Below are 25005 nucleotides of genomic sequence, written 5' to 3'. Positions count from 1 at the left end.
GCCCCTGAGCCGAGGGCCTGCAGATTGCTGCTGTGCTGCACTTCCAGGGGGATGCCAAGGGAGTTTTTTATGGTGTATGGGGCCTTTTCTTTTAACAAGTGGTCAAACGTTGTAGCGGTGCCTTCTGAGAAAGCCTAAACAAAACAAAATGAGAGTGTGAAATAACAGGCAGAGAAAAGCAAAACATTGCATGGAAACTAATAAGAGACTTCTAGCGAAAGCAGTTAACCTCAAAGCTGATCTGCCTAGAGCTGATCATATATACAATAGAACATTCATTATTAACGTTCACAATCAAACACTGATAACCCCAATTGCTGGCAGACCTAATTTTTGAGTACCTTATTTTATCTTTGGCAAGCTTAGAAGACTGCTGATGGTGGTAATGTCAGTTCATGCCCAGTTTAGTAAATACTATTCCTGTCTTTTACGGGGTAGATTTCCCAACTGGCAGACCCCTTTGTGGCTACTTTCAATTTACATTAGATGTCAAACAATAGGTAGCACTAGAGCGACCTGATGTTTTTTATGTCTGGACAGAGAGGAAGAGCCAAGTAAGAGAGTGCATTTATAACTAAATCCTGTCAGAAAACTATTGACTGCACATATTGTTGCTGTGAACTTAAAAGTTAACATGAAATTTAACTTAGTTCTCCCTAATCTCAAAGCTGTCTTTCAGCCACTTAATTAAAACTGAGTTTGGCAACAATAAGTTATCACTTGTAAAAGCCAGATTATTTCTGAGCACATGAATTACCTTGGCTAGGTTAGTGAATACATGAAGACAGCATTTGGATATGGTTATGTTCATTGTGTCCTTTGAGCAGATGTTGATAGCAGTCTGGGCTTCAGGGAGAATAACAAAATCATCTCCTGGCACTGGGTTTTTATCCTGAATGGGATTATTCTTCATCTAGAATACACAAGTATGCATTTATGATTGTGTATTGGTATTATACAGTGTATGTTTCTGACAGATGGCTTTAATAATAATCTTCATTTTTATATAGCATCTTTCATAGTGGACCACCATCACAGAGCGCTATACAAGACTAGGGTGTGTGAACTATGCATCAACTGCAGAGTCACTTACAAGAACATCTCACCCAAAAGACAGAGCACAAGGAGGTTAAGTGACTTGCTCAGGGTCACACAGTGAGTCAGTGGCTGAGCTGGGCTTTGAACCGGGTATCTCCTGGTTACAAGATCGTTTCTTTGACCACTGGATAACACGGCTTCCTATAAATGTGCATTGTTATTTTTGTTTACAAACATCCCCTAATCCCCAGATGAAAGACTAATCTTAATATCTCACTGAGGGGGAAAAAATACAAAAGCAAACAGTTGCAGATCTCTACAATATTCCTCGGTGTTACTCTAAAGTAGCATTACTTGCTACTTTATTAGTCTTCCGTAATTATCATTGCTTTTTCTGCACTTTACTTAAGCAGAATAAAGACTTTGTTGACAGTGCAAGTTGTTTAAATTCCCCAAACTTGTAGCTTGAAGCTTCCGCAAACTGGAATGGAAAAATCAAAGCATCCTCACCTCAAGCTTCAAGTTCCATCGTCTTCTGCCATCTTCCACACGTTCAATGAGAGGTTCCCATGCAGCTTGCACTTCATTGTAATAATGGACCTGAGAAAGAGGTTTGCCACTGTGTTATTTGCTTTTTTTGCTACTGGTGTTATAAGTCACCAACAACACTATATTGGGGGAACATTTTTTTTTTTTGTTATACTGTATGACTGTTGTAAAATAAAAATAATCCCTAATTCACACACATTGAAATATTACACAGCGACAACAGACTTGGAAATTACTTTTTGGGTTAAGAGAAAGGAGATAATGGTGAACCTTGAAATAACTGTCAAGAGTTCTCACCTCCAAGGTCATGTCTGCACTGATATTAAGTAAATAAGTCCAGTCCTGGGCTTTTCCTTTGAAGGATGACTCAGCCAAGAGCAATGGAACAGTGTGATGGCCCAGACCAGACTCCATGGTGACCTGAACCAACTTGACATCAACAACCAAGTTCTCCCCGAAACCTCTGCCTTCTCTATAGCTGAACTTATCTGTGACCTCACTGGCCACCTCCACCCCCAGAAACCAATAACTGCAATTGTTAAGATTCTTCACGGCCCACAAGTTGCTAACATCCCCAGTCTTCTCCTGCAACCCCAAATCTTGGGCCTTGGGTGTCATGGCAGCCATGATAGTCATGACAGTGTTGAGAATCACTGGGGAAATCTGAAACAGAAACAAATGTTATAACTGATGCTCCATGTTTGAGTCACGTTTACGATGGTGGAAGGGCTGCTTTTTCAGTATATGATAAATATACCAGTATATTACATTTTAATATATTATTAACATTAAAAAGAGGAAGTCGTTTCAAATGACATTCTTAGATTTTGTCCTCTTATCTTTTTATGACGTTTGCAATTATTATTTGTGGTTGCTACTGCAATGAATCAGACATTGTATTTTGTAATTAGGTGCTTTGAATACCCTGCATGTGTTCTGGGGCTGCTCAGTTTTAGTTGCCTGCCATATACTTACGTAATATAGGCTACATCAGCCAAGTTACTTTATATTAGCAAGAGCACATCTAGAGCTCAGCTGTGTATTCCCAGAAAAAGAAAGGAAATATGAGCCAAAGTGGCAGATCCATTGATGGGGCCATAAACACTTCTATATACATGTCTTTATCAAAAAGAAGAGAATTAAAAACAATACAGTGGCCAAAGTATCAGGGAGGCATATCTACAATGTTATGGAAAAGATCAGTTTGCAATAGTCCACTTATCTGGTACTTGTTGAATTTTTACTTTGGGCTATGGATGCCTTTAAAAATACAGGGATAGGGAAATAAATTAAATTAAAGAACACAAATGCATCCCCATTAACACCTATTGTAAAAAATGCAATTTCAATTCAAGTTACGGCATAAAAAATTAATAAAATGGGGCAACCTAACCTTAACAATAATTGCATCCACTGTGACAGCTGCAGTCAGAGGTTCTGTTTGATGCATTCTGGCTTCAAGAGTTAAACAAGCAGGTCGCAACACCTGAACAAAAAAAAATATCAGTTTTAATAATGTGAAGAAAAAAAAACCTGCATGGTAAAGTATATGCAACACATCGATCTGCTATTTAAACAAAAGCATTGCGTTGTGCTTACTGTGGTGACAGCCTTGTCTCCTTTGCCTCTGAGGAAAGGGCAGGCCAGGACCTTCAGCTCCCGCAAACTTGCTGTAACTTTTTGAGATGCTCCCTCCAATACAAGGGTGAAATCGCACTGGAAAGAGGCAGCAAGCGCTGGAGCATCAGCCTTCATCAGGCTGGCCACAAACACAACCTCAGGGTTGATAACAACAGCTTTTATATTCATCTTGGGGCGAGAAGAATCAGGGGCTAAAATACAAAATACAAAATCAGCTGTCAAAATGTACAACAATAACCACAAGCTACCTTTCATGTAATTTTCCAATTGTCTCTTGTTTGTTGGTCAAATTTCACTTATTCTGGTCTAACTAGGAGTGTGTTTCAATTCTACCTCAATTATGAAGGCCTATATGCACTTTTAAATCAATCCAACAAGTCATTTACACTTTATAAGAGTCAACTGTTTTACTGTATTAAGAACCACAGTTAATACAAAAACGCAAGATTTTCACATTTCATACAAAAAAAATGCAGTAAGCTACAAGCACTTTTAGAACTAGAGTGCCCAAGTAAAATTCAAATCAAGAGTAACTAACCCTTTTCTGAGGCTGCCCTTGGCACATTCAATTGTTTCAGCTGCAGCTGGTTGGATTTGTCAGGGGTTGGTGTTGGACCCTGTGGCACAGCTTTGATGAAGAAATCAGCCACGGCCAGCAGGAACTCCACACTGGCACAGACGTACAGCTTCTGGAGCACAGCTACCACTGAACTCTCACCCTGGCGCTGGGTAAAACTCAGATCGATCATGACACTGTCACCCCCATCATCCTTCTTGTCAACCATTCTGTGGGACAATAAAATACTTTAATGAAACAGCACAAATTAACCTGACCTCAACTTTGAAAATCTAAATTGTATTCTAAAAAATTAAATAACTTTCCTGACTGTCACCAGGAGGTTTCTTCACACCCCAAAACTAACACAGATTGAGAGTGTAAATTAAATGTAAAGACTTACGCAACAGAAAGTAGTCATTAGTGGTGTGCAGCAACATTTATTCTCTGGGTAACAGTTAGCAAAATAAATAAATAAAAACTCTATGACAATGACATCAGTTTGCCACTGGGTGACACTGTGTGCCAAGCAATAATCCCTTTGAAGTATTTTGGAAACCTTTACTAAGACCTATTTTACATAAACTTTGCTCAGGAGCATTTCTCAGCGTTCATCTAATTCCACTGTAAATATAAAATAACACTTATTTTTCTATCCTTTTAAAGGGATGAGGAGGCACGTTCAAAATAAGAGATGCATCTTTAGCCTTTAATATGATCTTGTGTATCGAACAGTTACCTTGAGGTGACCCTCTGGATCCCCTGCCTACAATCATCCAGTGTACAGGCAGTGAGTTTTGTAGAGGCCTCTAAGGCCCCATCTTCAAACATTTTCCCAGATGCGGTCATTAGGTGCAAGATGAATTCTCCAAGACGTAGTCTATCCTGTCTTTGGGAAAGCGGTGCTTTCTGCAGAGAGGGGGAGCAACAGATATCTAAAAATGGAATGCATATGCCAAACGGTGACATCAATGCAATAAGGCAGCCACATTATGTTGGAGGTGTTTAAATAACCCTTAAAATATGAACACAACATCACATTTGGTCACATTTGATCCCACTGCTTAAACCACAGCATATTAACTGACAATGATAATGGTTATAATTGTTCTACATTATAATTAGCCTTACTCTTGAGCATGTGCCAACAAACCTGTTACTTGGACAATAAAATACTGCACTATTGTTTTATACCCTTTGTATTTTGGACAAAGAATCTAGGCATATTGTAAACAGTTCCCAAGCAGGATAAACGAAGTTGTTGACACAGGCATCAACATTAAAACTCCCACCCGCCTACTGACACACCCACATGTTTCTCCATGCCACGTACACAACAACTCAAGCACATGTGAAAAGGCAAGTATTTGACTCAATACATACCAGCGTAGGATCACTGTTGTAAAGCACCAAGGAAAGCGATTCAAAGTTAAAATCAAATTTCAGCGTTTCGTATGGTTGACTTAGAATACAAACCAGCGAGTCTTAGTGACGTCATCTATATATTTGTGCTGGGAGCAATTAATAATTAATTATTCACTTGATCCCAGCAGTGAATTAATAAAGTTAATATATATATATATTACATTTTATATGCATATATAGATAGATAGATAGATATTAGATAATATACATTTTTATAGATACACAGACCCGTTTATATCCCGTGTACCAATGTCTATACACCAACATAACACACCACACACAACATATAACAGATAATATACACAGGGGCGGGCACTAGTTCCAAAGCAGGCTAGTTGTTATACAGGCATCAACATTAATACTACCCATATGACATACCCACATGTTTCTCCATGCCATGTACACAACAACTCAAGCACATGAAAAGACAAGTATTTGACTCAATACACACCAGCATGGCTATGTTTTGTACCACCAGTGTTTTTATGTACACATATCTAACCCCATTATAAAATGTATATCTAACCCAGCTAACCAAAACAGATATACTGTCTCTTGCAGTATATGTAGTGAACTGCACGTACACGTGAATTCCCAGTAACAATGTTAATCCCTGATGATTATGGGGTTTAAGCAGTCTGAATAGCAGCTGAAATTCAGTTGAAAGCTTTCAGTGATGCCAACAGGTGGCTTAAAAGCACAGCTCATTATAAATATGCTTTAGGAATATATCCCAAGATCTGTTTTGTGTTTCTTACCTTTGGGCAGATCTGACCCATACTGAGCTCCGCCTTGCTGTTGCACACTATCAGCAGATGTCTTGGTATCTGTCTGTGGATCTGCAGCTTCTCCAATATTTTCCATCACAATTTTTAATAGGACAGTTAAGTCATCTTGGCTTAGGGCCACCTTTAGTAATGAAATGGTTTAAAGGGGAAAAAAGAACACGTCACATTAGGATCAAAAACATTTGTTAACCTGTTAATTTTTTATTGATAAAAGAACATGATTGTATTGACAGGTATTTAAACTTTATTTAAATCAGGACAGACCAAGTAATAATACATTCCATAAACATAACAGCAAACATTATTAATATTATAAAATTCAGAATGTGGTAAGATTAATGACTTTACATCTAAACCCCACAGACCATTTTAACCAATAATTAATGTTATTTATATATTTCACTGTGTTACGTATCTCTACACCCCAGTTATGAGGCTTTAGTCTTGTGGGGATGTTTCTCTTTAATATTTTAAATACATTAATAAATCAATAAATAAAACACTTTAAACACAGAAAAATAGTTAACATTCTGTTACTGAAACATCACCACCTATAACAGCATATTTAAGTACTGAATACAGAATGCATGTAGAAAGTATTCTGACCTTCATAGGTTTCAGGTCTCCATTGACTTCTATTGCTGGTATCTTCTGGTACCAGGCAGCCGCGAGGTTTCTCTTCACAGACACTCGCAAGTTGACTGGTTGCAGTAACTCAATATTAGGCTGAACTGAACCTTGCTGTAGGAGAATTCTGTGAAAAGTGAAATTTTACTTTGGTTAAGTTGGCTGTAGCGGTGATAGTGTACTTATTGTGGTCAGTTGTTATAGTATTTTAAATTACAGTAATTAAAAAGCAGCATCATTTGTGGCCTCCATGACTAATGAAGTAAAACTGAGCCAAGATGTTTGTACTGTAATATAGAAGTGTGAAAACCTGTGCAATGTTTGAGGGACTAAAGGTGATAACAAAATTAGTTGGAGGCTACAAGTAATATTAGATTCTAAAAAGTGGCACCACAATTTTTAAAGGGAGGTCTACTGTGTTAACCCATCACTTTAACACGTAACCAAAATGTCACACAGGGACACCCTAGAATAATCCACAACGCATGGAGAGATGGACTGCAAAATATTTATAACCAAAGGAAATGGCAATGTAAGAATTGTGAATGGCTGATAAAGGAGCCATTGAAATATTTTACCTGGACAACTTCAGCTCTGTTAGCTGCACATCCATTTTATCAATGACTGGAGGCAGACAGCCCCTGTCTGCAGGGACCAGACAGAACTGGTTCTGCACGGTGATCAGCCCCAGGTCCACCACCACTGCATTCTGGGAGATGGAGGACTGGGGGATGATGATCACTGGAGCCTTCAGCTTGATATCCATGGTGAGGCGGAAGCTCTTCTGGGCGAAATCCCGGACGCTGGAGGCAGCTTTCTCTGCGGCCTGTGCTGTGGCGACACTCAGGGCCTCCTTTGCAGTTTGGAAGTTATTTGAAAAATTCTGGAAAGATTAAAAAAAAAAGAAAATGACTCTTCTGCTTTTAAAAGTAGTATTTTAAAGCGTACATAAACAGTGTTGCCAGTCCCAAAGTGGGTTTAAAACAAAACGCAACAAATGAAACAAACTTCCCACTTTCAACCCTGAAAACAAAGAGAAAACCATGTACCATAAAAATCTGTGCACAAGTCGTATCAGTGTATAAGTCGTCGTCCCCCCCCCCCTTTTTGAGACAGCAATTTCAGGAAAAAGCCTATAGGTCACACCAGTGTATAAGTCGCTCCCCCATTTTTAGGACCCCCTAAAAATACATAGAAAATAGACTTATACAAAGGTTTTTACATTATATGGTATAATAAAAAAAATATTATTTTTTTCTGGTTCTGTCTAAACCCATTGTTTCTTGCTTGCTTTATAACATTTACATTGGTGCAGACAAACAAATCCCAGTAAAGGTATACTACTGTACGGTATCCCTAAATGCAAATCCAAATTCTATCTCGTTATTTATGTTCAGAATTGGTTATAGTACTGCAGATGCTGCTGTATGAGGTTTGGTTTTTATAAAAAATCATACTTGACAGATGAGCTCACCATCAGAGACATCAGGAACTTGTGCAGGTAGACAATCTGAATGCAGCCCACTTTCAGGGTCACCTTCCCATCCACGTTGGAGGTATCGGTATAGGCAGCTCCCTCTGTAGCATTCGGATACAGTGCCATGCTGAAACTGAACACTTCATCTCCAGCGATGGAGACCGCCTGAAATGATAACCCAATGTGAATGGACTGTTGCGAGGGGAGACCCAGGCGATCACGGAGTACTGCTTTGACAGCTCACTGTGGCACAAATCATTCAGACTTGCATACAGTTTTATTGTTTTTATTATTTCAAATGTAACGCTCATTATAAATATATTTGGGCATTTAAGTTAAAATTGTCGGTCTAGACTATTAAACTCAAGAGTGATTTAAGTCATAAAATTACAATAAACGCCAGTAGACAAACACCAAGTAGAAGCATGTTTTTTTTTTGGCCATTGCCTTCATCAGTGTGACAGCAGGCTTTTCAAGTCAGTTGACTATGAAGGTAAGAAACGTGTTAAGTCACCACACTAACCACAAGCTGTATAAACAGTGAAAACAGAGCGTACAACGTAAAATCTAGGTCAGCAAAAACGTAAAGGTAAACCTGAAATAAATGCTTTAAAAAAAACAAGATTTGGAAATGCACTTGCCTTTTTGTGGATAGTCTTTGAGTCAACATCTGTGACAATGATATCTCTAAGTCGGGCGAAAACTTGAGTTTGAGACGACTGCATTGAAACTGAGGCATCAATACCTGTAGAATGTTAGAAGTGTTATGCACAGGGCACATTACAAGAGAAACTGTAAGTAATTTACTTCCTGTGTTTGCAACATACAACCAACCTGCAGGCGTTTTGCCAAAATAACTATTCTAAAAACTACAGTCGTATGTGAAATGAAGAGAAAAAAATACAAAATGTATACAATTTCATAACTACATCGCTAATATATCTAACCTATGGTATATGTATTATGCAATCCAATAAAATATAAATATAAGAGCAATGGGTGGCTCCCACTGTACAAGCAAAAAACTTTTCAGCCTTTTTACATAAACTTACCCCGTATCCTAATGTCAGCAATATCACAGTTTTCATCACATACAAATACATTAAACGAACCAAGCTTAGCAGTGAGCTTAAGGTCAATGACATCACCATCAGTTTCTGGACCAGCAGACACTAAAGGAGGGGAAAATATGGTGTCACTAGAGGGCAGTATTACAACATTAACAGCACTGGATTTTAGATGCATTTATATAACCTACATATTTAGTTTATTAATGGTACCTAAATCCACCCAAGACCTGATTTAATTCTAGTCACAAGACTTTAAAATGTACTTAAGATATTGGTTATTAGTCAGTGTCTACACCAGATGTGCTATGGGCAAATTTGTGTCTGGGAGATCAATGTTGTGCATGAACACTTCAGTAATAGGAGGAAAACAAAGCAGAACAAAGGGCATTACAATATGCTATGCGATCTGCTTTTGTGCCATTTAAAAAATAAACCTGGAACAAAATGATTATTCCCCTTTACCTTAAGAGAAATTGAAAAAATGTGCCTGTGGCCAAAACCCCCCCCCCAAAAAAAATCTAGTTATAATGCTTTAGGAAGGTAAAAAGTATTGCGGCTCGTTAAGGTGATCCAAAAAAATAAAATCTTCTTTGATTACAAAATAATTTCAATCTCAGAATCTCAATATTAACAATCCGTTATGGTATCCCAGAATCTAGAGAGAACAGAAGTCAATACTATCTCGACATAATGAAGATTTTATTTTTCGATGGCCCCAACTGCTGTAAAAATGTCATGTATACACACACACTTACATACAGTCAGCACTCACATATCCGACCCTATAAGTGTTGACTTCAGTGACGGTTAAACGCATGTGACGCATTTCTGATTATTTAATTTTGGCCCACTCCACCCCTTGTACCTTTTTTGTGTTCCCTGAAAAACTAACAATATCAAAAATACATATCTGAAAGGACGGTGTTTTAAAATAAGCAGGCTTCCATTAAGATATACTGTAATGGTTTTGTTCGTACAGTACTATATTTTTAAAGAAGTAGTATTTTAATTCAGAACGATAGGATTCTCAAAATATCACTTGCCAAAAGAGACGACTGGACACACACTGGACTGTAATACAATACACATTTTTAAAACTGGTATACACTGCAGCACAGAACTTCGTGAAATGTAAAAGTAATGCAATTTAGCAAAAGTTTTAACAAAAACAGTTTCCAGAATTAAAACAGTATCCAAAGTCAGTAAAATTGCAGAATAGAGTGCTCAATAAGGCACTAATGTCACAGTTCACTTGCAAACGAAAATGCACAAAAACAACTAAAGATTACAGATAAAAAATACATCACAGTATCTAAAACAATTTTTACATTACCCACTGTTACATTACCCTAGCTTGTCTCTTTCGCTTTGTTTTGGCTGCATTTTCATTAGGTGAAACTGGAGGAAGCGCTGTGGCAGATATTCTAATCAATTGTAACACTGAAGAGATTGGCTTTGTATCAGAAAACTGGTGACGGAATCAGATATCGCGTGTGGCGGGTAAGTGCATTAATTATATATATATATATATATATATATATATATATATATATATATATATATATATATATATATGGGATTGATTTTATTCTTAATACAAGGCCGGTAAAATGTGACTGACATGTATCTGGGTAAAGGATATCTGTATGCTGATATCCGTTATCCATGGGGGGTATTTTTTTACCTCTACAAGATGAGGTACTGTATAGTGCAGTACAAATGCTCTGTTCTCTACATATACAGTGTTTTCTACAAAGGTACTGCTATGCTTCAGATTAGCAACCATGCTGGAAACAGGAATTAAGCAAATTAATCAGATTAATCAGACTGACTTGGAGCCAGAATTAATCTATGTTTCCAACAGGAGCAACAGCAGTTCATGCAACATCGAGACAAGGTTAAAAGTTTCTTGCTTAAAACATTCTTCATTGGGGTTACCAGGCTTTATTGCTGAGCTCTTGCTTTGTCCTTCAGCCTGTATCTTCGATTCTCGCTCCTTATCAGCAGAGGGCAAGCTGCTTGAAGACATGGCAGCTGTTAGGAAGTTAATGCTGGAGAGAAGGGCCTGTGTGTGCAGCAGCAGGTCAAGAGATGAAAAGGCCACCTGGACGGAGATGGAGATAAAGCAAGCAGGGGGCTCAGTTTTCATAGCACCTGGATTATCACCAGTTCATTGCAGAGATGAAACAGAGGGCCCTGCTCACAGAGCTCTAACTCAAGTTCGTACTGCTATATACTCAGGCTTGCTTGTTCAAGATCCACTTGTTCTCTCTTGCTTTCAATGCTCTTCAAGCCTGGTATCTGTTATTAGCTGTTGTCTAAATTGCTATTTCAGGTTTTTCACTCCATCTTATTTGTATGATTCTGTATGACCCACACATCCACAATGTTTAGAATTCACATCCTAGTCTTTAATGTATTATGCCTGTATTTAATGTATTTGCATTGTTTAGTTTTTGCATTGTTAATGTATTTGCATTTTTTTTTTTTTTTCAGTTTGTATTTAATGCATTGTGCATTGTTCCACAGTATCTTTGCAGCACTTTGTGATGGTAGTCCACTATAAAAGGTGCTATATAAAATACATATTGATTTACTGATTGATTTAATAACTGTCTGTATACATCAATTACATTTGATAATCATGACACTGCCCTAAACTGTTATTAAAGAAACTCACAACAGTCTATAGCAGTTTCATGAATACCAAAATTATTTGAAATAAAAAAGTATAGGAAAAAAATCATCCTTAAAATAACTCTTAAGGTATTTGACTATCTCTGCAGCTGAGTCGACTTGTGGCACATATATTAATGCTAAATAAAGTAAAGTATTGCATATTGTGTGTAAACAGGTAACAGGTAAGGGATACACAGAATGGAATGGAAAGAGGGAAGAAAGATAGAGGGGTTATTTTGGGGTTATCGTGGAATCGCCTTGTAGTGAGGCCTTTACAAAGGCTTATAAAATGTTACATTGTCAGAATACAATTCTAGGGAGGTAATGCTAAGACTGTAGGACTTTCTGTTCTATTTACTGTCAGAAAAATTAATATATACTGTTTAAAAAACAGAAATACAAAACATGCATGAACAGAATTCAAGCACATCTTACTCTCAATACTAAAAACTTGTTGTGAATTTCAATCGAACCCACTTAAAATCTAGTTGAAAATAAAAGAGAGAAGGTAATCTTGGATAAATCCTTTTTGAATATGAAACATTCCGACTGGCGACAGAAAGCAGATTTTACTCACAGTGATCATCTGCTCAGTGTTGTTGTAAACAGTTTTAAAGTCTGGCCCATTTTTGTCAGCCTGTAACAAAGAAATAATTCAAAAATGTAAATTTCTTTATTTAAAATGTATACAAGCACTTCACAAAACAACATTGCAGGACAAAGCAAAAGCTTGTGTATATGTGCTGGTCAATACATGAATTATGCAACGGACGCTGAGGGCAATTTCTAGTCTCTTTAATTATGCAAACTGTGTAGGCTGACATCAGTAATACTGTAATTCACTAGTTATTATACACAAACACACTACATCAGAGTATGCAATGAAGCAATCTTAAGTATTGTAGTTTAAATAGTTTTAACATCAAAAGCAGTGTAGTCAAGAATGTTCTGCTGTAATGCAGTGTTTAAACTAAGCTGAACCACAAAATACATCTAGGCAATAAGTGCTGTACCTTTGGGATGTAACATGTGGTTTGGTTAATGGAATAATAATCCCTAGACATACTTCCAATTTGAATACCAAGCTCACATAGTTCCTAACACCTGCAAACTGCACACAGTGCATACATAGAAACACACACACATTCACTGTATACTTATAAGCATTACAACATTTACCCCTGTAGCGTACCGGCTGCAGATTTTATTTTCACTGCCATTAAAACACACAATAATGGCAGATGTTTTTTCCCTTTACCGGTGCTCTTTTTATCCCTGCCATCTCGGAGGCAATGCCCCGCAGTGCCAATAACCCCAGGGAAGCAACACACACTTCCTGGCACAGTTTGAAATTCAACATAATAACTTCAAAAATAGCGCTACGCACAGCAAGCCACTGCAGTGTTAAAGTCAGTGACACAGTTCAGGGGAGCGGTACAACTGAGAGCTAGGATGCCTCGTCCATTGCATTACACTGAAATTTGTGCCAAACCTTGTGATATTCCACTTTCAGGAGATCCGCTCCCGGCTCATCAGAAGACCTGATGATATTGAGAGGTTCACCTTTTCAATATAAAAAAGAATAAAAACTAAAAATGAGAACAACAATGAGAAAAAAAAATGATTGCATTTAGTCAGTCATCAGCAAAAGTAACTGCACATATTTAAAAGCAGGAGAGTAGGTTAACCTAGATTATGTTAGAACTGAAAGAAAAGAAGAAAAAAAAACTATTTAATCATTAGAATAATCTGACAGTTAATCATATACGCATACAAACTACAAGGTCAGAGTGTTCATGAGCAAGATACGTCTACAGCCACGTTTATAGTAAGCGATTAAATGGAACTGCTTTGTGTTTAAACAAAGTGTACAGTCACTGCTTGGCTTATGTACAGGTTATACCATCATACCTGTAAATCCCAGGTACTTCATGCTGATTTTCTTTAGATAGGCAGTGGCACCCATGTCATAGTTTTTCACTCTAGCTTCAGTCCCAAGCTTTGACACATGCAGTACCAGGAATGGATACTCTTTCTCTTTCACTGGCTTGGTAAGCTTCACCACCACCTAACGATAAATAATAGCAAGACATACTATAAAGCCAGCTATATAGAGCAATGAAATGAAACCCTGCTGATTGAAATGTTCACAGACCTCCTTGATTTCAAAGTCGAGGAGCACTTTAGCAACTTCTTCACAGATACTTGTGTTGACGTTCACCAGCGGGCTTCCTGTCTCGCCTGCTGCACTGGATAATAGTTTGATCATCCCTGATGTCTTACTTCTATCTGTCAAAAAAACAAAAACAAAACAACATGTAATAAATAAAACTATTGGATATTCGCCAAATGCTGTTTTACTTTTTAAAAGAAACTACACAGGTTTTAAACACAATTCATGTATTAAAAAAAAAAAACACAGAGTATCGGGTCTTGAAAATATTCAGTGTTGTTTCTCTTTCCTGTAAGCAATCCACACATCAGCTTTTTTCATTCAGTATTTAACAGATTACTGTACAACTTCCAACATTGTGTAATGGTGAATTGTTGGTGTTATATTTACATGAGGCTTGGCTAATATATCTCCAAGCACATTTTTGCATGGTAATTTCTTAATATGAATGAATTGACAAACTACCTTCAGCTTTTTCATTGGTCAGGTTTTTTCCACTTAGTTCTTTACTGCCTTCTGCAATGTTTTCAACCAAAATTTTCATCAGAACTCCAAGATCCTCTTGGCTTAGAACAACCTATAGAAAATAGATAGTGGGCACATTTGACATAGTGACTACTGCAAGTGCTGTCGTAAATGCTTCATGGCCTTATGTTAATCACAGGCAAAGTGAAAGCAATACAATAGTGTTCGCAAAGTCAATGTTTTGTCTAACCTGTTTGTCCAGATGTGTTAAGAAATTGGCACTGAAATTCAGTCTACACATATTATAGCATTTTTTAAAAAGTAGCAATAATTAATATGATAACTGTGTGCAATTATTTAATGACAACAATTTAAAAAAAACAAAACACACCATTATATAGCTTTATAACAGTTGTCTGTTTTGTTTTATGTTAACTGGTACCTTTCAAAAGGTTTTACACAGCGGTGAGATAATTAGACTTTGGTATAATCTGTTCTGTATACAATATGGCCTGTAATCTAAATGAGAAAAAAAAAAAGTGCCTGTGACATCTGGGAAAAATCATGTGCCAGGATATATAAGCTTACGCAGGCAAAGGCCCTGATTTGATGCAAAAAAGGGATATCTGATATTAAAAAAGCAGAGCTAAAACAGTGGGCAGAGCTCCCAAAGCACTCTGCTGAGTAACACCTGTACACTGCTTTAAATAGTGCTGTGCTCGGTACAAATACACAAGTCAGGAATATGATCCTTCATGACTGTTTGACAGCACTAGCCCAAGGTTTCATGAGGATATAACTTCCAAATCCATTTGTAAATGTAGCGAGCTCACGTCACAGTTCTAACAAACTGGATAGCTTCCATACTACAGCTGCAACGTTTACATTGTCGTAATAACAATCAGTAGAATAATCTGTTCAAACAGGAGTGGGCTTGGGTGCGCCTTGTCAAAAAAATACTGATATATTAAATTAATATAAAAAATAAATCAATCAAAAACAATACCTTTCAATAGGGATTTATTATTTCACATTTACTGTAGTAACAGTAGTACAGTTTATAATAGTTTTCTATTAATGTAGAAAAAAGATACACAAGGAAACGTTTGCTTTATTAGTAGAAAACTAAACAGAGATGTTTAAACATTTAAAAGGTGGCAGCTGTATTCTTTACTATGATCAAAAATGCAATAATGTAAAATAATTTAAATAATAAAAGTGTTCTTCATATGAAATGATATTCATATGATATTCATTCACTGAAAGAAATTCATGGCTTTAGCTAAGTACTGCAGATATTGGATTGGCTGTGGTGTTTATTTTTATTATAAGGTCTTTTTTTTGTTTTGTTTTGTTTTTTTAAACATAGAAAACATATGTCACTGTTTCCCATCAGCACCTCTCTATAGCATAAGTGACTTACATTCATGATCTCTAACCATCCCTTGATCTCCACTGCAGGGACTTTGTCGTACCAAGAAGCAGCGAGATTTCGGTTCACAGTCAGGTCTAGGTTTATTGGCTGCAATAGTTCAATGTCGGGCTGAGAGGAGCCCCCTTGCAGAACAACCCTGATTGTGAAAAACACACAATTACAAAAATGAACAGCTTCCAAGTTAATTGACAAAACCAACCCCTCTGAAAATGGGAAACACCTGATTTTCCCAACAAGATGACAGGTAGTTGCTCACTGTGCCAGGGTATTGTTCTATCCACACTTCTTTAGTGTAATGCTCATTGTGCCATGTTATTAATCAACTTCTAAAAACGTAAACTCAGCTTATTATCACAGTTTTTGCTCAGTCATTTGAAGAAGTATTAAAAAGAATTGACATGAAGACTTCACAATGGCTACAACACCTAAGACTCCCAAAATCTACCAATCACAATGTGTTACCTACAAGCTAAAACGCTGTTGTTCTCACTTGAAGGAAATGGCTAATTCTGTAGCATCATACCTGGAAAGCTTCAGCTCTGTTAGCTGCACTTTCATTTTATCAATGACTGGAGGCAGAGAGCCCCTGTCTGCAGGGACCAGACAGAACTGGTTCTGCACGGTGATCAGCCCCAGGTCCACCACCACTGCATTCTGGGAGATGGAGGACTGGGGGATAATGATCACTGGAGCCTTCAGCTTGATATCCATGGAGAGGCGGAAGCTCTTTTGGGCGAAATCCCGGACGCTGGAGGCAGCTTTCTCTGCAGCCTGTACTGTGGCCACACTCAAGGCCTCCCTTGCTGTCTGGAAGTTATCAACAAATTTCTACAAAAGGAAATGATGAAGTCATGATCATTTAAAACATCACAACAGCAGCCATAGTGTAAGAAACTGGTGAAAGAGTGAGTGCACATATTTTGCAGACAATTGCTCCCTACTTTTTGTTAGTAGAAAGCCATGCAACATGAAACCAGCAAAGCAAGTGGTTCTGGTTACACTCAAATTTGCAGAAATTAAAACAAACGAAGTTAGTACTCTGTACATTCCTGAATTTAGCTGTATTGAACAAGTTATGAACACATGAAAATGCAATGCACACCATCTGTTCTAAAAACTGTTAGTATATGCATTCTACCTGTGCAATTAGTCATAAAGGATTCTGTGCCTTGACATGACAGTTTGATGGTATTGAAGCCAACAGCACAGACAAGTGGGCATGCAACACAATCCAAATTATCATCCGACTGATCATTCAAGGACTAGAGCATCCTCAGCAGTATTCCAACATTGTTACAAGATATACATAAATTCTCATTCACGTTATTTGAATTCAAACTCTGCAGACCCCTGTTAGTGCTGGATTACGTTTCTTACAGTATGGTAACATTAGTTAGACCAAGGTTAGTGCTACTCAGCATCTGCAAAACCATTAATTTAAGTTCCTAATCCTGGATAAACAATCTGTTATGTGAACAACATTGGACATGAACTATTTGCTTCACAGCTCTTAATGTGTTTTTCAGTTTAAATATATCGTACGTGTTTGCATGTAACCATATCAAGCACAAGCAAAGTGTGATTTTGTTTTTCTGAAACCTCAACTTTGCTGACAAAAATATAAAATGTTGATAATTAACAATGTTCTGACTCATTGTGAAAATGTCTTCATGTAATGAATCAATCATGATACATTCTTTACATTTTACAGTTGCTACGAATGCATACCCTCCCTATCTCATTACATTTTTTTTAACAAAATAGTCCATTGTTTAATGATCATTTGATCTTATTATATATCACACAAGTAGTCAATCAGGACCATCACATCGTGATGCATATCATATCGTGATACGTATCATATCACGACATTTCATGCAACATTACATCACTAAAGTAATAAGATATGTGATCTTGCTCATAACCTAAAGCTCATATACACAGTCACAGGCACATATGAGCTCAGTTCATAGTATTATGTTAAAACCTAAATGTTTGGGGTTGATTAAAAACATGTACCATAATTCACACAAAATTTTTCAGGCATAATTCATATGCCAAAAACATACATATGGATTATAATTATTGAAATCCAAAACCAGTCATCCTAAAACGTGGATCACCATTGCATGAGGAATACCAATAGAAACCAAATCACTGGTATTAACATCTTAAGCCTGAAACATTGCATGAATAATCTTTTAAAAGGCCATTCAAAATGAAGGGGTAGGCAGTTTAATAAAAACAGAAACACTCATTAAGGCACAGTAAGGAGACAAGCATCTGTAAGAAGACATAATTAAATGAATGAAGGCCATCATTGACGCAGCAATGTGAAACTCGCACACTGCCTCCAAGCAAACATGCACTGGCCAATTACAGCAACCAATTTTCACAGGGAAACAGAAATGATTAATATTTGCATTACCAGTCTTCCACTTAAGACAACTAAATGAGTCATGTTACTTAGCTTTATGCTTAGTTCTTAATTTACAATGAGTTTAGCTTTCTTTATTAGAAGCAGCTTTTTACATTACATTTAAGTGATACACTCCGGTCTTTATCTTACACTAACGTTTTGCTTGACAAAGAAAGACGGACAAAAACAACATGACATTAGGAAGTGGTCTTTTAATCATGCTATTAGTTTACCTGCAACCTTGTATGCAAAAAAAATATTTCCAACCTTTAACAGTAGTCTCATACATCCAAGGACTGTATTTTACTTAAGGTGTTGCTATTCAGATAAAAATGGCATTTAATGCAAATACTACATACTACTAGTTATCTATATCATAACTGTTGTTTGTCTTGTTTTTTGGTTTTTTAAACAGCCACTACAAAATGCCCCCCTATGAAACTCTGTCGCCCCATCTGTTCAGGGCTTTACAATGGGAAGTGCAGTAGTGTACAGTGCCGTGAAAAAGTATTTGCCCCCTGTCTGATTTTCTGCATTTTTGTACATTTTTCACATTGAATTTGGTCAGATCTTTTTGTGGGTTGTAGTAGTATATAGAGGGAGTCAGAGAAAAAATGACACCAAAGTTTGGTGCTTCTTTCATTTGTTTGGTGTGCAAGGTAATCAAACTAGAAATCTCAGGTGTGAAAAAGTTATTGTCCCCCTAGTTAACTCAATCCAATTAAAGGGATAATTAGGGTCAGCTGTTTGAATACTTTGGTTAACAATCAGGCCTGATTTGGGCCAGCCCTGCCAAATATAAATCTGACTAACTTTGGCCCTTACCATCAGAGTGAAGTTGTCAGCACATAGCTTCGAGGCACATAATGCCACGATCAAAAGAAATTCCTGAAGACCTCCGGAAAAAAAGTTGTTGATGCCTATCAGTCTGTAAAGGGTTATAAAGCCATTTCTATGGCTCTGGGGCTCCACCAAACCACAGTCAGAGCCATATTGTCCAAATGAAGAAAGTTTGGGACAGTAGTGAATCTTCCCAGGAGTGGCCGTCCTGCCAAAATCTCTCCAAGAGCAAGGCGTAAAATCGTCCAGGAAGTCACAAAAAACCCTAGAACAACATCCAGGGATCTGCAGGCCTCTCTCATCTTGGCTAAGGTCATTTGTCATGACTCCACCATCAGAAAGACACTGGGCAAAAATGGGATTCATGGCAGAGTAGCAAGGCGGAAACCACTGCTCACTAAGAAGAACATGAATGCTCGTCTCAAGTTTGCCAAAAAGCACCTGGATGATCCTCAAGAGTTCTGGAACAATGTTCTATGGACAGAGGAGTCAAAAGTGGAACTTTTTGGCCAACATGGGCCCAGTTTTGTCTGGCAATAACCAAACACTGCATTCCACAGTAAGAACCTCATACCAACGGTCAAGCATGGTGGTGGTAGTATCATGACTTGGGGATGTTTTGCTGCATCAGGACCTGGACAACTTGCTAACATTGAAGGAACCATGAATTCTGCTCTGTATCAGAGAATTCTACAGGAGAATGTCAGGCCATGAGCTGAAGCTGAAGCGCAGCTGGGTCATGCAGCAAGACAATGAACCGAAACACACAAGCAAGTCTACATCAGAATGGTTGAAGAGCAAGAAATTTAAAGTTTTGGAATGGCCTACTCAAAATCCAGACCTAAACCCCATTGAGATGTTGTGGCAGGACCTGAAACTAGCAGTTTATGCTCGAAAACCCACAAATGTCACTGAGTTGAATCAGTTCTGCATGGAGTGGGCCAAAATTTCTCCATGGCGCTGTGAGAGACTGATCAATAACTACTGCGTTTGGTTGCAGTTATTGCTGCTAAAGGTGGAGTAACCAGTTATTGACTCTAAGGGGGCGATTACTTTTTCACATGGGGGATTGGGTGTTACATATAAGTATCAAAATGTTGTGTTATTTGTTCACTCAGGGTCCCTTTTATCTAATATTAAATTTTGGTTGAAGCTTTGATAACATTTAGTGTCAGAAATACGCAAAAATGCAGAAAATCAGACAGGGGGCAAACACGTTTTCCCAGCACTGTATTTGGAGTGAAGCAGCATAACCAAAAGAAGGAAATCAGTTTGTGGTTGCATGAAGTAGTTTGTACCTTGCGAGATGAAGCATATTTGTAGCTAAGAAGATCCTCAAAAGAACAAGAAAGGGCAAGAGAGACAGTAACTGAGGATGAAAGAAGCTTGTAAAGAAAGTCAGCACAGAAAATCACGTGACATGACCTTGTTCTAATTTTAAACACTGAATTGAACCTGCCTAGGTTAATATGTAATTAAGGACCTGGACATTGCAAAGTGCTTGACTGAAAGATCAACAAGTGATTATAACTCAATCAGAAGAACCATACTTATCCACTATATACTGTAGATCATCCACTGGAATGAGCTTTAAAACATTTACTACTACAAACTAAACATTTACTTCCATTTGCAATTCTTCAGTGTGACTAATATGCACTTACCAACAAAGACATCAGGAACTTGTGCAGGTAGACAATCTGAATGCAGCCCACTCTCAGAGTCACCTTCCCATCCACGTTGGAGGTATCGGTGTAGGCATCTCCCTCGGTAGCATTCGGATACAGCGCCATGTTGAAACTGAACACTTCATCCCCCGCGATGGAGACCGCCTGAAAAACAAGATTCCAACTCAGCACCATCCGTATGTAAACAACTAAACAAAAAAATATGAGCGTGTGTAGAGTTGCACGTATAGTCTACTACTGTATGTCAGATATGCAAATAAAGTATTTGTCTTTAGTTTAATAAGGATAGATATTATCGATTTTTTTTGTGTCCTCTGGAGTAACATACACAAATAGAAAGGCCAATACGTACTTCTAAATAAATAGTTTAAAGTGTCCTTTAGTGTTGCTAAACAAGGTATCGTTGCCAAATGATTCACACTAATTAAAATACCCACTTACAGCACAGAATCCAAGAATGTAGGGGTCACCACATGTCAAATATATACACGACTATATCAAAGATACTGTTGCACAACCCAGCGGGGCTAAACCGGTATACCCTGGAGACCACGAAAAACAAATCTAAAAATAGGGTGTGCAGGCCTTTCGTAGGCAGCAAATTGGATGACTGATTCACTAAAGGGAATTGCCAGGTTTTAAAGTAGAAGTATAATGTGCAGTGCGAGTCTATGATTCAAATAATAATGAATCCCCAATGGGTCTTGCATACATTACTCATTACAACTGGGCAGGGACATGAATAGTGCCTACCTTTTGGTGGATAGTGCTTGAATCGATGTCTGTCACAATGATATCTCGGAGTCTAGCAGAAACTCGTGTCTCTCTTGTCTGGACAAATACAGACGCATTTAAACCTGCAGAAAGCATGATTCTATAAGTTAATATACTTACTGTAGCAAAACAGAGTGAGAGAATAAATACAGGATTTAAGGTGATTACATGAATTAGGGAACTAACATGCGTATAGGTGATTACATGAGTTCTTCTTCAGTAGAAGATAAACAAGCTCAAGGGTTTTAAAGAATCAAAACGGTCACAGACTGGGCTTCAGTGTGAATTGTGGAGCTGCTATCCGTACAGCTTGCTGAATAAAACAAACGAAACCTGTGATAGACAGATGGTGTCTTTGTTTTGGTAATTTAGCAGTTATATACAACATTGGAATACTGAGAAACGTGACCATTGTTGCATCTTGTAGCATGCACAATATGTTTTACACAAATTGATACAAACAGAGGTCTGATTTTACACTGCATGTAATACATTTACTCTGGGGGGGACACTGTGATTTGCCCATAAAATATAGGTTAATGTGTCTTTTGTTAAAGCAAGTACAGCTTTAAATCATGACACACTAGAAACACACAAGCAAACCTGGTATGCCAAATAAAAAAATAAATAAAAAACACTTAAACTTTGAAAGGTAACACATGTACAGTAATGTTAACTGTTTTGCCTTTTCAGGACTGTTTTTTTTTCTAATCGTGGCTTGGTATTTCCCACCATGTTTTGTACCTTGGACTTTTATATCAGCAATTTTGCGTCTCTCGTCACACACAGCAACATGGAAAGAATCCAGCATGGCAAACACCTTCAAATCAAAGATATCCTTGTCCTTTGATCCTTTTGACACTGAAACAAGAGGAAATAGAAGGAAATGTGGTATTCAGCACATTTCTCAGCACAGCACAGGCAGCAGCCTCAGTTTGGTATTAGAATGAGATGTGTTAAACAGACTGGTTTTATGTCGCAGATGGAAATGTAGCATAACATTGCCTGACGGTGATGAAGAGGGTATCATGATATTGTGTGTAATCATTTCTAATCACTTTGTGACTTCATTTTATTTTGCCCTTGTAATAATCATTTTATTTCCAGGTTTAATACACTATAACTTTCCTAGTTTGCGATTCAAGTTTTCTATATATGACAATAAATCTAAGAAAATAGAACACAGGGATGTTGTTTATGGAAAACATAAAGGGATCATAATGTGTAACATCATTACATAACTAGACTCATTTGGGTTTCACCCAGTCAAGGCAAAGATCTTATCACCAGAAAACCGCCAATGTGAAATACAGAAGTAGGCTGCACCTGTCTTTGCAACAGTCCCTTTCTCAGAGTCCCCTCCTTGTGACTTTGGCTGCTGATCCTTCCCCGCTGACTGTGTAATGCCTGAAGGGACTGCAGCTGTCATGAAACTGATGGTGGAGAGCAGGGCTTGGGTGTGCAGCAGGAGGTTGAGCGAAGAGAATGCCACCTGGATTCAATCACAAATTATAAGACACACAGAAAAGGCTACAATGAAAAAAAGTAGGTATAGCAAGTCAGCAGAACCGTCGTTTAGATTTTGTTTTCACAGTCCATTCTCCTACAATAATGAACATGTACAATATAATAAATATCGAAATACCCTTAAAAAGGAGCGGCCCTAGGGTTTGTAATCAATTTTATTTTCTTCCATTTCCACTGGCAGCATTATTGTTTGTCCCATCCAAAGATCTGGGCGGGGGGCAATGATATGCTTGTGACAGTCATCCCTCACCGACGTTGATTCAAATTAGAGCAATCAGTATCATAATAAAGAACATGAATCACCATGACCTACATCCATTGTATGAAAGTGTGAAATACAACCATTCAGATAGAAGGACCCCACCCTGTCACAGATAATAATTGGGCACATTAACTTGGAGAGAAAACCGGGGTATAAAATTGGAAACGACTAAATTTATAAAAAATATTCCTCACATAAACTGAACCACTTTCAATAAGTAGATGATAAAGATAGAGGGATTGATTAAATGACTAACAGTAGCACAATCAACTGATTCTAGAGCAAAGTAGGCTGTACAATTTAAATGGCTCTGTTTTTAACGTCATCGAATGAAGAGGTTTTTAGAAATTCAGATTATCACGGATCTATCAGTGTATTTAATGCCAGCCTTCTTGTTCCACATAAACAGTATTACAGCAGTCTATTCTATCGCTTTCTATGCCATCCTAATTAATAGGAGGGCATTCTTTCAAAGGCTGTATTGAAGAACGTAGGAGTTGTATAAAACAGTTAGCTTCCAGGAGTCCACAGAATCTCAGACCTAAAAATGACACGCATTGACACCATCAGCTACATCCACATACTGTGGAACAGCTTTTCAGAACAATTCCATTTCAGCAGAGATTCCTAAGACACAGCACTCATTTTGCTCTGTTACATTACAATGGAAAAGTCACTGTGTCTTGAAGCAAAAAGAGAAGAAAATACCCCTTAAAAATAAATATCAAAAGTAAAAAATAATAGAAAACAAACATTATTTTGTTGTACTGTATGTTGTTTCTTAAAGAAACAAATATACTATATAAATGAATCAACTGGAGAATGAAAACTATGTATACAGCGAATCCTTGCTACTACTACTAAAAGTACATAGTTGAAACATTTATTAAGATGCTAGTTATTTTGATTTCTTCTGTGTCTAATTCAAGTTGCACACACGTTTTCATAGGATTTGGTAGTTTCCAGCATGCTTGTCTTAAATAAAGATCTGACACATTTGGGACTGCTGAGGATGGCCTTAATACTGAATAAAAGGGTGGTCATAATATACCCATCAGTAGGAGCAAATCAGGCCAGAAAAGTAGGATTTACTGTATGTATTTCTGTTTGTGTGCAATAAGACACTTTCAGTGAAATGTTGGGGTGGGGGGGGGGGGGGGGGGGGGTCATTTTTTTCTGTATTCAGATATACAGCTGTTGTTGCCCCTTTGCTCAAGATTGAATATCTAAAACATGACTATCCCATTAGAATGCTGCTATAAAGTTACAAAAAAATTATTGGAAATTGTGAAGGAATAATGTTACACTTTCCCTTATTAGTTAGTGTAGAAAATGGCCCAATGTTTCCAGACCTGTAATTGTACATAATTGTAAAATTAGACAGATCTGACAAATTACTCAACCATTCTCTGGAATTCAAACCTGACACAGACAATCCCATCTCCAGAGGGAGTTGTTGTGACAGGTTACATAACTTGGTTCTCAATAACAACTAGAGGGCTTTGACATTTTAGATAGCTAATGAACTATTGAACACTGTGGTTGGTTGCAATGTTACTGACTGCCGGGCTA

General features: G+C 37.6%; 1 protein-coding gene across 1 annotated transcript in view; it reads right to left on the bottom strand.

The window, feature by feature from the left end:
* The window catches only part of vps13c (vacuolar protein sorting 13 homolog C), a 102462-nt gene that overhangs the window by 26407 nt on the left and 51050 nt on the right, over nt 1-25005 (bottom strand). Inside the window, 27 exon segments of the mRNA XM_041226200.1 lie at nt 1-134; nt 758-913; nt 1549-1638; nt 1885-2250; nt 2981-3073; nt 3187-3419; nt 3767-4014; nt 4524-4693; nt 5168-5268; nt 5914-6118; nt 6604-6751; nt 7203-7507; nt 8099-8266; nt 8743-8846; nt 9154-9273; nt 11110-11275; nt 12428-12487; nt 13343-13413; nt 13762-13918; nt 14006-14139; nt 14489-14600; nt 15912-16059; nt 16447-16751; nt 20847-21014; nt 21624-21727; nt 22389-22505; nt 22971-23136. The exon segment at nt 1-134 is cut by the window's left edge and continues 131 nt beyond it. Coding sequence (XP_041082134.1) covers nt 1-134; nt 758-913; nt 1549-1638; nt 1885-2250; nt 2981-3073; nt 3187-3419; nt 3767-4014; nt 4524-4693; nt 5168-5268; nt 5914-6118; nt 6604-6751; nt 7203-7507; nt 8099-8266; nt 8743-8846; nt 9154-9273; nt 11110-11275; nt 12428-12487; nt 13343-13413; nt 13762-13918; nt 14006-14139; nt 14489-14600; nt 15912-16059; nt 16447-16751; nt 20847-21014; nt 21624-21727; nt 22389-22505; nt 22971-23136 — 4349 coding nt within the window.

The sequence above is a fragment of the Polyodon spathula genome, chromosome 24 (genome assembly GCF_017654505.1).
Source record: "Polyodon spathula isolate WHYD16114869_AA chromosome 24, ASM1765450v1, whole genome shotgun sequence".
Lineage (NCBI taxonomy): Eukaryota > Metazoa > Chordata > Actinopteri > Acipenseriformes > Polyodontidae > Polyodon > Polyodon spathula.
The sequence above is the reverse complement of the archived record's forward strand: the minus strand, read 5'-3'. Positions and strand labels throughout refer to the sequence as shown.